The sequence below is a fragment of the Dromaius novaehollandiae genome, chromosome 29 (genome assembly GCF_036370855.1).
Source record: "Dromaius novaehollandiae isolate bDroNov1 chromosome 29, bDroNov1.hap1, whole genome shotgun sequence".
NCBI classification, from domain to species: Eukaryota; Metazoa; Chordata; class Aves; order Casuariiformes; family Dromaiidae; genus Dromaius; species Dromaius novaehollandiae.
In genome coordinates this window covers 706,610-720,187 of record NC_088126.1, presented here as the reverse complement: position 1 = coordinate 720,187, position 13,578 = coordinate 706,610, and the positions used below count along the sequence as shown (strand labels likewise).

Below are 13,578 nucleotides of genomic sequence, written 5' to 3'. Positions count from 1 at the left end.
ACGGGAGGAAAGGAGCTCGGCACGCCATGAACAAACCCTGCCGGCAAAGACGCGGGTAGATGGTGTCTGAGGGTTTCGAAAAGCCTCCCCTTAAATAAGAAATCAAAACCTCCGTCACCAGAAACAGGTACCATAACTATTTAATCCTTTCAAGGAGGGACGTTCCAGGCTTGGTAAGGAGCACGCACTTCCAGCCAGATTCAATAAAAATTAAATTAGGCTTCGGATTCTTTATTGAATGGGGCCCTTCAGCGTTAACACAGCCGCGAGGATGGGGGAAGGGAGGGGGAGAAACTGCAGCTTTACCAGGAGTCCTAGGAATTTCCAGAACACCTTCCCCTTCCCTTCACCGAACCGCAGGAAAGGGCAAGCTGGAGGAGAGCCTTCGACTCCATCCAAAATTAGCAGAAATGGACAGGAATTCTCTAAACCGCTGGCTATTTAGCAAGTCTGAAGGTCAGACAGTTAGGAACTTCAGCACTCGTCTGCTTTGTGTCAGAGTAACCCAAATTAAAAACAGAGATTAAACCTCTCCAGCTTGACTTACGAGTGATTTTAAAACCAAGGACTGGCTATTAGGGATCTAGCTCTTTATCAGTGATCTGGAAGTATAAACTAGAGCAAGAGCAGAATTCCCCCCCCCTCTGAGTTTTGAGGCCTTTCAGAAGAAATCAGCTGAGTTAGGCTGGACAGGAATAGGACCATCCGAAGGGACGCACACGCGGACACTTCCAGTCCCGCCATTCAGCTGCATCAGACAACACGCTCGCGTTCGAGCTGCACCTGACCGACAAGAGGCAACGGGCACGAGAGCACATCTCCGCCAACCCAGGAACACAAGCCAGACGATTCGGACCCGTCTCCTGCCACCGCGTCTAGCAATCCTCCAATAAATCACTCCGAGTTCTTGCACAGCCAAGGAAGTAGGCTCTCCATTTCACTTCTCTAAAGGAACTTATGAATGGAAAAAAATAACTAAAAAAAAAAGCCACAACCCCCCCCCACACACGAAACAAACTTCTCAAATGGTGGCAAAATCCCCTAAGGGAAAACAGAAGAGCTATAAAACATGTTTTGTTTCTGACTTGATACAGACTGTAATTATCTCCAGTGGCACCTCCGTAGGTGAGCAGGCTTCACCGACTCCCTAAAAGCCACCAGCGTCAGTTCAGAAGCGGCATTCAGAAGTTGAGACTCCCCGGGAGAAGGAGGCCGGACGAGAAGACGACACGCTGCCCAGCTCAGGCTGCAGAGACTCAGGGCCCAAGTCTAGAGGCGCAGCAAGCACTGACAGCGATTCCCACCTCCCGAGCCTATTCCTCCTCCTTCCCACGACGCGTTTGCTCTTTATGCTCATCGCCAGTCTTCCTCCCGAGGCGCTGACTACACGCCCTCTTCGAGGAAAAGCTACGTGAAATGCAACATCTTCAGTTGGAGAACAAGCAAGACAAGACTGGCCACGTCCTTCCTCCTCTCCAGACGTTGAGGAAAAACTGCTCCAAAAGGGCTTTTTGCTCAGATTCCTAGAAGGCAAACCTGGAAAACAAGCCGCACAAAACGGCAGCGGCAGCATCATCCTTGTTCTCTACCTCCCATCAGTAACTTCCTTATGTAAACAGACCGTCGCTGGATGCACAGACGCTCTTACCAAAGACTTGGGGACCCCAACTCCTACACTTCAGCATATGCTAAATGTTACGGCCACCCAGCCTAACTCCAGACCTCCTTCTCCACACTCTGCCGTCATCAGCACCAGCCAGTTCCCACAGCCCTTCCCGGGTTATAAGCACAGGAGCCTTCCTCGCTGCAGCCCCTGCCTCCTCGAGCCGCGGCGTCACCGGTGTTCAGCCTCCGCAACCCACCTTCCTCCCGGTCCAGCGTCCCGCAGGTGCGTTGGATACCAGGCAGAACATCGCCTTGTCCCGCGTGGCGCTTCAGCACAAAAACAACAGCAGCTGCCAGATTTACAGGTGAGGGGAGAAGTGGAAGGAGCCAAGCTAAGCAGACGTTGGCTGAAGCGCACACCCAGCGGCCCAGTGCGCAGAGACCCGCCACGGAGGCGGCCCGTGCAGATGCGCCGGTCATTTCGCTGAAGTTCAGCGCAGTCCGTGGCGAGGCAGTCATCACTTTCAGCATCATGTGCCCTTCTATATGTTCTTTTAGCTTTAGGCAGTTTCACTTCTCTGGTGCTAGAAATGCAGGTTTTCCACTCCCAGGCAAGCAAAACAGCAGCTCGATTTTCTATTTATATTTGATACAGCACCCACAATTGCACACACCATGCAAAAAAACCCAAAAAACCCCACGCTATTTTAAAAGCTGGAACAAGTGAGTTCAGCTAAAAAATGAATATTATCCTAGAGAAGCAAGTATATCTAGGGACTAGTTATACACGATTCTTAACACGCAATCTATACGAGGCTGTACAGATTAAGTGTCATTCTGAGATTTACTTGATGAAGATGACACTGAGCAACAGAAAGTTGGCAGCAAGAGCAAAAGTTAGCTTCAACTTGAGCTTATTCAGTGAAGCTGGAGCTCCAGGACACGGCAACCCCACCACATACTCTTTCCAGGGCTCCTTCATTTTGCTAACCTACACCTTTGCCTTCCTCGAGTCCTGTGTGACCAACCACACCATCCACCCAACACTCAGACCCTCCAGAACTAATTGGTGGGCTGCGATTAACAAGCTTACACACAAAGCTGAAAGAAAACCAAGAAAACGTCTCCGCTTGACAGCCTGTGCCATCCTATCTGCCCGACCAACTACCAGCAACACCCAGAAAGAAAACTTTACACAACAAAACGGCACAAGATCAACAATCTCCTGTAGGAACAGGCATCGCCCGACCTCTCTGAGGGCAGAAGGGAGGCTTCGGACCAGTGCTTGCAGGTGCAGAAGAGACAGAGACAGGAATTCTCCAGTTTATACCTTTGAATCTGATCCAGACTGCGAGGTGCAACCTGTGCTTCCCCCTTCTCATCCCGGGGTCCAAGAACCGGTAGAGAGAAGCCGGGGCCAAGGCCAGGACATCCAGAAGCCGCAGCAGGAAGCCCAGACACTTTCCACGGCAGGACTTCGAGCTCCCAGGCCCGGGCTTCCCACCCTCCTCCAGGTGCCCGTCGGCCGTGCGGGATCATCCCACGAGGGACGCATCAGCCAGGACCGAGGCGTTGCTGCGGGCGGGACGCTCTGCTGCTCCATCCTCAAGCCGGGCAAAGCAAACAGTTCCCTCTTTTCCTCCTCTATCGACTCTCAAAGCTGCCTCCTCTCCGAACCAGCAAGGATGAAAACTTTCTGCAGAGTACTCCAAAATACTTCTGGCAACGCTGCGTGTGCCCTCCTGTGAAGCCGTTTACACCGGCCACTGTCACGAGCATCGGAGGTAAGACGGACTCTTCAACAGACCAAGCCTGACATTTCTTAAAGGAAAAAACTCCCTGGCCACGTGTTTCCAGCGACACAAGGTCTCACCCGTCTCTCCCCCACCGAGTAACAAGCAGTTTCCACCTTTCTCAGTCATCTTTACTCAAGCAGCACAAGGAGTTGCTACGAGCAGAGCTGCCACGCAGACGTCGCCGCCAGCCCTCGAACGGCAGGGCTGCCTACCTGGCCTCCCGCCTCCGAGGCCGGGAACGCGAGCGTCCGTGACCGAAACGAAAGCCGGCCCGCGCGCCGCTCCCCAGGAAGGCACCATCCTCCACGGAGGGAAGCGGCAAGGCCTCGGCAGCCCGCGCCACGTCACCGGCCGGCAGCGCGTCCACAGGACCCGCGTGCAGCGCAGCACGGAGCCAAGGGAAACGGGCTACACGCAGATCTCGCGTTCGCTTTTGTTCCTGTTCCCTTGCCATTCAGGTGAGGAATCGCCTTTATAAGCGGCAGATGCACAGACAGGGTTAACGAGGCAACTTCGGACGGCTGCATCAACGCGGAGGCCTGGCCCCGGCAACACCAAGCCAGACAAGTGGAGAAGGCAGCGCTGGCCCAGCCGACCCTTCTTGGAGGGCTGAGCACCACCACATCCATCGGCCCTCCCCGCTCCAGGGCACCCGGGGTGCAGAGCACCAAAGCACGCCGAATCCTCGGCTCTTGCAACGCGGGCGAGAGCAGCAGCAGGGAAGCAGCTCTGGGCAGTTTATCTGCGCAGGCTCCTTGTCCAGGGCCGGGAGCAGCCTGGGGCTCTCAGCAGCACCGCCCTGCTAACCCCGCTCTGCACTACAACGCGACGGTCGGGCCCAGCAGACACCCAAAATTTTGTGCGAGCGATGGAGCGCACGCGAGCGTTATCACGCACACACATTCACGCGTACATATATATCCATATACACATAGGAGTGAAAATCCACAAAGCAAGCAGGCCACAACTGTTTGGTTAGACCCTTACGGAAAAGGGAGAGGGGACTGCTACCAAAAGAAACACAGCAATGCTTAAAGGAGGAATAACATTTTCAAAGGACTGTACGAACTTATCCGAAAACTCCGAGCAGGAAGCAGTGGTAAAGGACAACTGCCAGTGCCGCTAATAGAGAAGTGAGAACAGGCTGTAACTAAGACAGGCCTCCGCAATGATTTCAGGAGACTGGAAGCATCCTAAACGTTTTGAGGAGGACTATTTTGTAAGAGACTAATTTCTGCTCTTCCCAAGTGCAGCGAGCGTAAGTTTGTCTACGTGCAAAGCCTACCACACCTCAACGATGCCTCGGAAGGGCGGAAAGTCATCTTCCTTTCTTTTTTCCAGCCTGATACGGAAGAAAGCACAGAACCGTACAGCAACATCCCTGCCAAGAGCACAGGCACTGCAGACCGAGTGACACTGCTTGGAAGGGCAGAGAAGCCCCCAATTTTCAAACAGACAAGAATAGGTTTCAGTCACCACCTTCAATGAGAAGGACCCAATCCTTCAGGCGCTGACACACACGTCCAGTAAATGAGATTGCAATGTTCAGTAAATTGGAGTATTTTTGCTTTTCCACGCTATCGAAGCGGACCCTAAGCATGCAGCATAGGCAACCCTGGGGAGCCGGAGCAAGGCGCCCAGTAGCGAAAGTCTCCCTTCCACCACTTGGGCAGTGCCAAACTCAGCCCAAATCAGTGTCTCTCCATTGCCTCCAACTTCAGCCTCGACTCCAGACTACAGCATCCAAGATTCTGCCCCAGTTCACCAACAGGAACCGCACAGCCAAACGGGTTAAACCCCACCGGGACCAGAGGCTGTGGAAGCAACGCATGTGCACACACGCGCACGCACACTCACATGGCCGATTAAATAAAACCCAAGGGAAAACAGACACTTCAAGCACAATTCAGAAACACTTGGAGCTGCATTAGTTCAAAAAAAGCAAACAAGTTGGATTACTAGAACAAATACATTTATAACACACAAGGTTTGGGGAAAAGAAGCAACTCTGCTCACAGACAGAAGACTTCACGCCGTACTATAGCAGCTTCTCCACTTGGCCACCCATGTATTTGCACCAACATCCAACTCCAAAGCAGCATCCCCACATTCTCCGTAATATTTGCAGAGAAAGAAAACTTGAACTGTGCACCCAACCCAGGTATAGGCTGGTGAAAAGCATCATGTTTTTCAATGGTGCAGAACTAAGCGATTATAGAGATATCAATCCAAAAGCTCTGCCACCATCCTGGTAACTTGAAACAACAAGAACTGTGCCATATCTTACTTGATGCATTTTAAAATAGTATATCAATGGAATAAAAGCTGTTTAAATCTTCTGCTGGATTTGGCCCATTCTGGTAAGCTTATGGAGCAGAAATCATGTTTATACACACACTAACGAAACAAGGTCCAACTTACCTTAATATGCTCCACTCTCGCTGTTCAAAAGCCACTTTCGCACATCTGACTTCCAATATTCCAGTCGCACACTTAAAAAACAGAACAAGCCCATATGTAAACTAAAGATTTCACACATTGTGGCTTCTCATTCTGAACCTGCCGGGGCAGCTAACCAGCACCGCACGAGGAAATCGCTCGTCTAGGGGCTCGCGAGCGCCTGACATATGCAACGCTACAACGTCTTAACTTCCATCTAGGCTGAATACAAACCAACATCTATGTCGTAAAACGCATTTCAACACAGCACACACAAAATGGCTGGCTCCCAAGACGAGCATTTCCATACAATACTATAAAAAGGATAATAACCTAAAAAGGTAATTATGACTTAACGGCTAGGCAGTCTGAAGAGAGATCTGCAAGAACACGGATACAAAAAAATGCTATCAAATAAAAACGTGCTGCTCTTTGAATCCTGATGCTAAAGATTGTAAGTTGTCAAGAAATACTACACTCAGTTTGTATTATTGTGAAAGCTGCAAAAGGAAATACTATGCTACAACTGCGTGGAGGAATATTTTTTGCAGGTAAGAAAAAATACGTAGGCCTATCACACAGATTTTATCAAGAACAGAACGTGCACGAGTCTTTAAAGAAACACACAATCCCAAACAGAGCCTTAACAAAGAGAAAATAACTGACAGATTCCCTAAAAATTTCACCAAGTGTTACAGAAAAACGAGTCATTCATAAATTGGGGGTTTAAGCAAGGGTTTTTCACTACTATTTAGATACACAAGAGTCAAAAATAAGACAAAGAAAATATTTTAGAAGACAAACCGTGCGGGTAGTTTTCAACAGAATCAGGGAGCTGTCTCTAGATTGCAGCAGACCATAAATTCTTACAGTCATTTCAGCGCAAACTCGTTAAACAGTTCCGCTGTTTTCCCTTCCTAACCAGTTCTTCAGATCCGAGCGATCAGAGCAAACGCGAGGACTCGCATAAAGACAACAGCAACGTTACGACACCTCTGCTCATTAACGCGCGCGCTTAATTCTCCTTTCTCCCCCAAATTCGAGCTCCGAGAGGTAAAACACATCTAGAAAGCAGGTAAAAATGGACGGGGTCGGTGAGATAACATCGCAACTTCCAAACCGACTCGGTCTCACCGAGCAAAACGCCCACGACTGCAGCGGAGCCCAGGAACCGCACGGCTGTTAACAGCTAGTGAAACACAACACCGGCCCCAGCAGAAGGGACCCGAACCGCCGTCCGGGCGCCGGGAGCTCGGGACACGCCGTAACGCTGCTGCCATGTGTCGGCTTTTGCACGGTACGAACCCAACGGCGGGGAGCAGATGGTATGCAAAAAAGTACTTCTTTCCCAATCACCGACAACCATTAGGGAAAAGGAGAGGGAGCAAATGATAATATTTACGCTCTTATCTGCCATTCCCAAGTTCTCATTTTTAGCAAGGTTGGTTTATTAGAAGGACTTCCAGGAGCTCAGGTAAGCAAAGCTGCTGCGTCCAGCACGACACCCCTCGCGCCTCAGCCCCCCAGCACACCCCTGGATTTCGGCAGATGGGGGGGGGGTGCTTTTTGCCCCCCACCACCAAGGGGGAAAAAGTATATATATATATATGTGTATATCTATTGCTGCTGCTTCACGAGGAATTTGGCAGCAACGGCACGTTTTGGGGAAAGCCAGCCCCGCGAGCTCGGAAACGCTTCCCCCCCCCGCGCCGAAACCGGTCATTGAAAAATAAAGCGGGGCAAAACGGGGCGGGGGGGGGGAGCGCTCTCCTTAATCCTCCTCCACCTCTGCTCCCCCCCGCCAGCCTGAGCGAGCAGGGATGACGCAGGCTCCCTTATATAATCGCCCGTGATTTCCTCGACTGCAGGCCTCCCCTTTGTGCCGCGTACGCTGCACACGCACACGCAGCTCCCGCCTGGCGCCGGGCCAGCGCTCGCCGTCAGCTGGCTGCCTCCATTCACGGAGAGGGGCTGGAGCTGACACCGAACGGGAGAAGGGGGGGCTGTTACATCAAACCATCAGCACTACAGACAAAAGAATTTTTTTTTTTTTAATACCCGAAATAAGCCTTCCCGTGCAGCTTTAGCCCGGGGAGGGTCACGTTCGGTAATTGCACGCGAATACCGATGCTCGCGCCGAGGAACCTGAGCGAGGTGGGATTTTCTGCAGGGTAGGGGAAGGGGGGAACCGCTCCAACAGCAAATACAAGCAACAGTGCTAGTTCTCTCCTTAAAATATTCTGTAAAGACATTACATTTAGCTTCCAAACTCATGTTAAAAAAAAAAAAAAGGAGAGAAAAAGCAGATCTGATAATCCATAAAGAGCCTTTTGTCTGTTTAAAAAAAAAAAAAAAAGGACAGTCTAAAGAATACTTACAGGTACAATATTCCTGCTGCCTCCTCTAGTTGTCAAGAAAATTAGAGACAGGGAGGAAAGAAGGGGGGAACGGGAGCGGAGAGCGAGCCGGGGGAGGGCGGGCGGGCGGGCAGAGAGCGCCTTTTTTACGAGAGCCCCCTCGGAAGAGCAGGGGCGGCCCCCGTGCCATCCCCCTCCGGGGACCTGCCGAAGCCCTGTCTCAAAACGGGCACTTCCCTGCCAATCATGCGCCGTACTGTTATATTAAACAAAAGAAAAGGGGGATGCTTGCTTTTACCCATGATGCCTAGCGGGGGCAGGGGAAAAGGGAAAAAAAAAGAAGAAGAAAAAAAACCAGTTGCAGCCGGTTTGTAACCTCAGGACATGGAATTATCTCTTAATTTTTTTTAAGTCGTTTGCGGTATAAAAGTCAGTTAGCTGCCGCCCCCTCCCCCACGCGCCAGCAGCGCCTGGCGCCTCGCCAAACTTTGTCTTCATTCATGAGAGCTCTTTTCCTCCAATGTTATTTTAACTGTTTAGTTCCCAAAACAGTTCAAAAAAAAAGGAAAAAGAGAAGAGCGATTCCACCGACATGGAGAACCGGCGTGCGGAGGTGCCGCCCCGGCGCGGAGCCGGCGGCCGGTGCCCCTGGGCCGGGAGCCGCTTGGCCAAAGCGCCCGGCCGGGGAGGCGTCGAGCCGTCTCCTCCATCGCGCAACGCCACCGAGCCGCGGCCGGCGCGGGAGCCGGGGACGGATGCTGCCGGCCTGGGCCGCCGTCCGTCGCTGCCCCCTCGAAGCGTCTCCCGAACGCAGGGTCGCGCCTGCTTGGTGAGCTCCAGCCGCGCTCCCCGAGCAGAGGGACCGCGGCGGAGCGGCGCCTCTCCCCTCCGCTCACCTCGCACGCAGCCTCCCTCCTCGACGCCCGCGCGCGTCGGCGGGGCTCGGAAACCTCCGTCGAGCCAAGGCGGCCCAAGCCCTGCAGCCACGGTCCACGGGTGGACTAGCAGCGCACGAACGCATCCCCGCTTCCCGGGGAAGGGCATCTCCCAACACCCAGAAGCCAAACGCCACGAAGTCGAACCGCCCCGAGCCCCCCGGGCACCCCAGGAGCCCGCTCTGACTGCACCGTCCTGAGCCACCGGGTTTCAGACGTCCAGACGGTTTCAGATACCCAGCCGTGGGTTTGGATTTGATTTCCCTTCTCACCCAGAAATAAATGATGCAGCCTCCTCCTCGTCAGGTCTGCGCTCCTCGCTCATCAGAGGTCCACCACGCCAGGCCTCGAGGCCCGGGGCCTCCCAGGCCACGGCTCCGAGGCCTCCGAGAGCTTCAGCTCCGAGGTCTCGCCATTTTGCTGCCGTGTCCTACCACCAGCCCATCCCCGCCTGTCCCTCCCACAACTAGAGCATCACAGTTTTGGCCAGCCGGCGGCTGTTCCCCGCTTGTTCGAACCGCGGTGCAGGACCTCGGACACCCCGTTCCCCCAGTCAGCTCTCACTGCACCAGCTGTTCCCAAGCACACAGCCGTGACGCGCCTGCCCGCGGCCTCATCCTCTGTGCTGCTCCCCAAGGAGCACCGAGACCCAAGCTGTCCTCTCCCTTCGGGCATTCTCTTGCTCAGACTCATGCACACATGGAGATGCAAAGCGATGGCACCTGCGGGGTTTGGAGCATGGCCCAGGGTATCTAGTGGTGCCCACGTCTTCGTTCCCCAAAGAAAACACAAGCAGGTGCCACTCAACCCAGTCGCTTTACCCGAGACTGGACTCCTACAGACACAGCAGATTTAATCAAGCCTTAAGCTGAAGTACTACGTGTGTAAAACTAAGTTTCAAAGACGACAAATTCCCGTAGCTCCTCGTGTTGCAGCACACCTACACAACGCTTTGCATAGGGCTAAAGAAAAGCAGGATCCCTATTTCAGAGAAAATGATGCTCTGAATTCTACAGGTGGAAGCAAATGACTAAAGATGAAATGCAAAAAAGGAAGCGAACGGAACCAAAGGCCACGCAGAGAAAGAGTCAGACATGACCTCATAGAGCGATGGATGCACGAGGTTGGCGAGAGGTAGCTTCATGATTAGGAAGCTACGTAAAATCTGTGGGCATCTGAGGAATCTCATGACCATGAAAATTTACTCAGCGGTGTAAAAAAAGCCTGTGAGATTCCTGAGAACTGCAAGCCAACTTCCTCCAGCCCCCGAGCACCCATGAACCCTGCTCTTACCGAAATCATTTTGCCACCAGAATAAAGCGGATAAAGTCCTACAACTATTTGCTACAAAAATAGCAAGGTAGCAAAAGAATATTTGGCCACCACGAGGCAACACAGTGCAAACTACAGCACACTTGTTCTCAACAGCTGTTCCCAGAAAACATCTGCTGGGAGCTTCAGCCTATCAAAGCCCACTGTCCTGAAGTCGGATGCAAATTCAGCAACATGGATTAGTTAAGAGGACATTAGCTTATACTGCACTTATAACAGGTCTTCATCGCTTTCACGATAAATACTGTGTTGGCACTTTCAGGTTAACGTCTACCAACAGCGGTCAAAAACACTCCCGACTTCTCAATCCATGCAATTCTCCTGAAAAAGAACAAGCCACCAACTCCTTTGGTGTAAAGGACAGCGGCACTGGGGCACATTTACTTCCAGGCACTGGCACCCAGCTGCTACCGATATCAAAACACACAGTCCGCACATCCAGATGTAGGATGAGATTCATTGCATTTCATGCTTAGACTACTCTTCCTTGTAATACACAAATCCAGTAGATTATTTTTGCATTTCCAAAGCAGTGTCCAAACAAATCACTCCTCAACACTAAACAGAGCACAGAACTGTTCAAGGAAGCCACTGTAAGGTCAGCAAGGCAGTAGGTGAGAAGAGAAGAGAAGCCATGAAACCCTCAACCCCATTTCTCAACCTACCCATTTGCACCAGCGCCAGTTGCACACACTGCAGCTCACCTGCCTCCAGCCCAGCAACCTGCGGAGGTAGCTTTCTAAACAATTTCCAAAGACATTTACACCGTGAGAAAGAGACTTGCTCCACAATTTCACTGAACAGCTCAAAGAGCAGAAGTCTACATGTCCCATATTATGTATGGCTTACTTTAAATACTACAAGAAAACCAACAGGGGAAAAGTTGCTGCTCAAATGCAAGTCTTTCTGCATCCACTTATAGCAAATCCATCCTTTTGCTACAGTAAGAAGAGTCTTCCGTATAGCTTTAATAAGAGCCGTCTCCATTTCATTTTCAGTCTCACGGTGAAACTGAGCTGTGACTAGCAGCACCCACAAGCTGTTCATAATCATTTCTAGTAAAACATTTTGACCATTAAGCTTCATAGATCTGCGCAATTGTGCTGTACTTGCCTGATCTGGCCTAGTACTGAAGTAAGGTAGCCAAGTAGTGAGTGTGATCTTGACAAGTTTGAGGTCTCATTAAAGGATTAATGTGTATTTTAAGTTTCCAGCATGCCAAGCAGTTCCTCGGAAAGCAACAAGGACAGAGACAGGTCACATCTGTCTTAGTCTAACTTTGTTGACTAAGCCACCAACAACTCTTCATAATCGACTTTATTTAAAACAAAAAACCCCCCACAGAACTGATGTGAATATTGAATTCTGTTTGTTTGGGGTTTTTTAAGCCTACAGCAGAAATAAAGCCAGCATTGCCCGTGCCCTTGCAAGCCGGACTGCAGAGCAGGAATGAGCGCACACCTGACGCGACAGCAACGCGGAGCTGGCTGCGCTGCCGATGCTCTCTGCGCACAAACCTCTGCGTTTGCACTTCCAGCAGGCAGCGGTAACAGGTTAAAAGCAGGTTCGGAACAGATTTTTAAATGCATTTTGTTTTCATAATATATTTTTAATACATTTTATCACTTGTTCTGAAGTTCCTATTCCAAGTCAAAGACCTAAGGCTCACCAGTCTCCCCACGCTGCGCCCTTCACTGCAAACGCACTCGTCCAAAATCCTCTCCATTAATGAGTATGTTCAAGTATTTTCCAAAGCCGATGAACCAACAGATTACTTCAAAACCTAGCACAAAGTTTTGTTTGCAAAACAGAAAATAGGAATCCAGTGTGTCAACAGTTTGGATGGAAATTGTTTGTGCTAACATACAGCTGAAATACCTCGTGAAATGGGACATTCCGTCTTCGGCTGCAAATTACAAGATTGGGATAATCAAAGGTTAACAAGAGAGCTATAGTAAATTTGGAGAGACTCCCTGCATGTAATTAAGTATCGGTACTATATTTCATTTATTTGCGGAACAAGCTTAAGTGACCAACTTACAAATTACATCTTTTTCAAGACAGCGCACACAGGTTTCACTGGTTTTACATGCTGAAAGCATTATCAAATCATCTTCTAAAAATAAACCTATTACACAGTGCACAAATAACCATGTAATCTATAATACCCAGTAACTATCATGTATTTAGTCAACCTATGGGCTGCAGAGAATCTGGTAATTAAACCAGAGTTTCAACACCACTGTAAGCAAGGGTACTATCTGAGTTTGCCTTATTAGATAAAATGGAACAATTTAGTTTACAGAGGGGGAAATAACTAATTAGGCTGTAATTACATGGTAGTTACCATACATTTATAGACTAATGAGGTAGTCATTTGGGCCCCAATAAGATTGATTTTCAGGCTGTGTCCACCAAAAACACTGAAGAGCAGACCAAGGGCCAGGTCACTGAAGAAAGGGAGGAGTGAATCAGAAGCAGAAATCAGCACTTTAAAAGACAGTCCAAGTATGTTATTTGGAGCAGTTCAGAATCCTTCAGAAATCTTAACCAAGATTTGTCATTCTGCTTGAAGAAACTGTATGTTTTGGGGGTCTGGGCAGGGGGGACAGGGATTGTGCCCCTCCCAGAACATACCGCACTAGGAAGCCTCCCTGCCGCAGAGCAAAGACTTCTGGAAGAAGTCCTCAGCCCCCGACAGATGCCGTGGTTCGGTCATCACCCACCCGTGCAGCCCCTCTACCCGGGGGTGGGCTCTTGGAGCCCCTCGGGTGACTTCTCCCAGGAGCTCTCCCTCGCCTTCCACCAGCTTCCCATCCTACAGCATCCGCTTGGATGCTAGAAATGCGGGAGCCATCGAGCTAGCGAAGAGCAGAGAGCTTCCCTGCAGTCTCCTCCCAACTGTAAGCCCTCATCAAAACGATGACCTTCTCCCAAAGCATACTGCAGCCGTGCCCTGGCTGTTCCTAGACCAGTCCCTGAAAAAAACCTACACGGCAGCACCCAGAAAACGCTCCTGAAGTTCAGCCGGCACTGGAGGCCGTTGGCCGTCTCACCGGCATTGCTCCTCTCGTACATCACCGCCCCGACTTCTCACTTCCCTCCACAGACCAT

General features: G+C 50.8%; 1 protein-coding gene across 6 annotated transcripts in view; it reads right to left on the bottom strand.

Annotated features, from left to right (window-relative positions):
* Window positions 1-13,578, bottom strand: part of GATAD2B (GATA zinc finger domain containing 2B) — a 51,549-nt gene that overhangs the window by 24,303 nt on the left and 13,668 nt on the right. The window contains exons 1-2 of one of the 6 annotated variants that reach the window (XM_026118391.2): window positions 8,219-8,482; window positions 5,823-5,893 (exon numbers count right to left, since the gene is read on the bottom strand). The exons of 1 other annotated variant lie outside the window; for it this stretch is intronic. Coding sequence is in view for 2 of the 5 variants with exons in the window: in XM_026118390.2 (XP_025974175.1) it covers window positions 5,823-5,893; window positions 6,645-6,716 (143 nt within the window). In the remaining 3 variants the exon portion in view is untranslated. Of the gene's footprint in view, window positions 1-5,822; window positions 5,894-6,644; window positions 6,732-7,242; window positions 7,273-8,218; window positions 8,484-13,578 lie in introns of those variants that run through there. 4 more of the 6 variants (XM_064499046.1, XM_026118390.2, XM_064499047.1 and 1 more) reach the window with 4 other exon arrangements.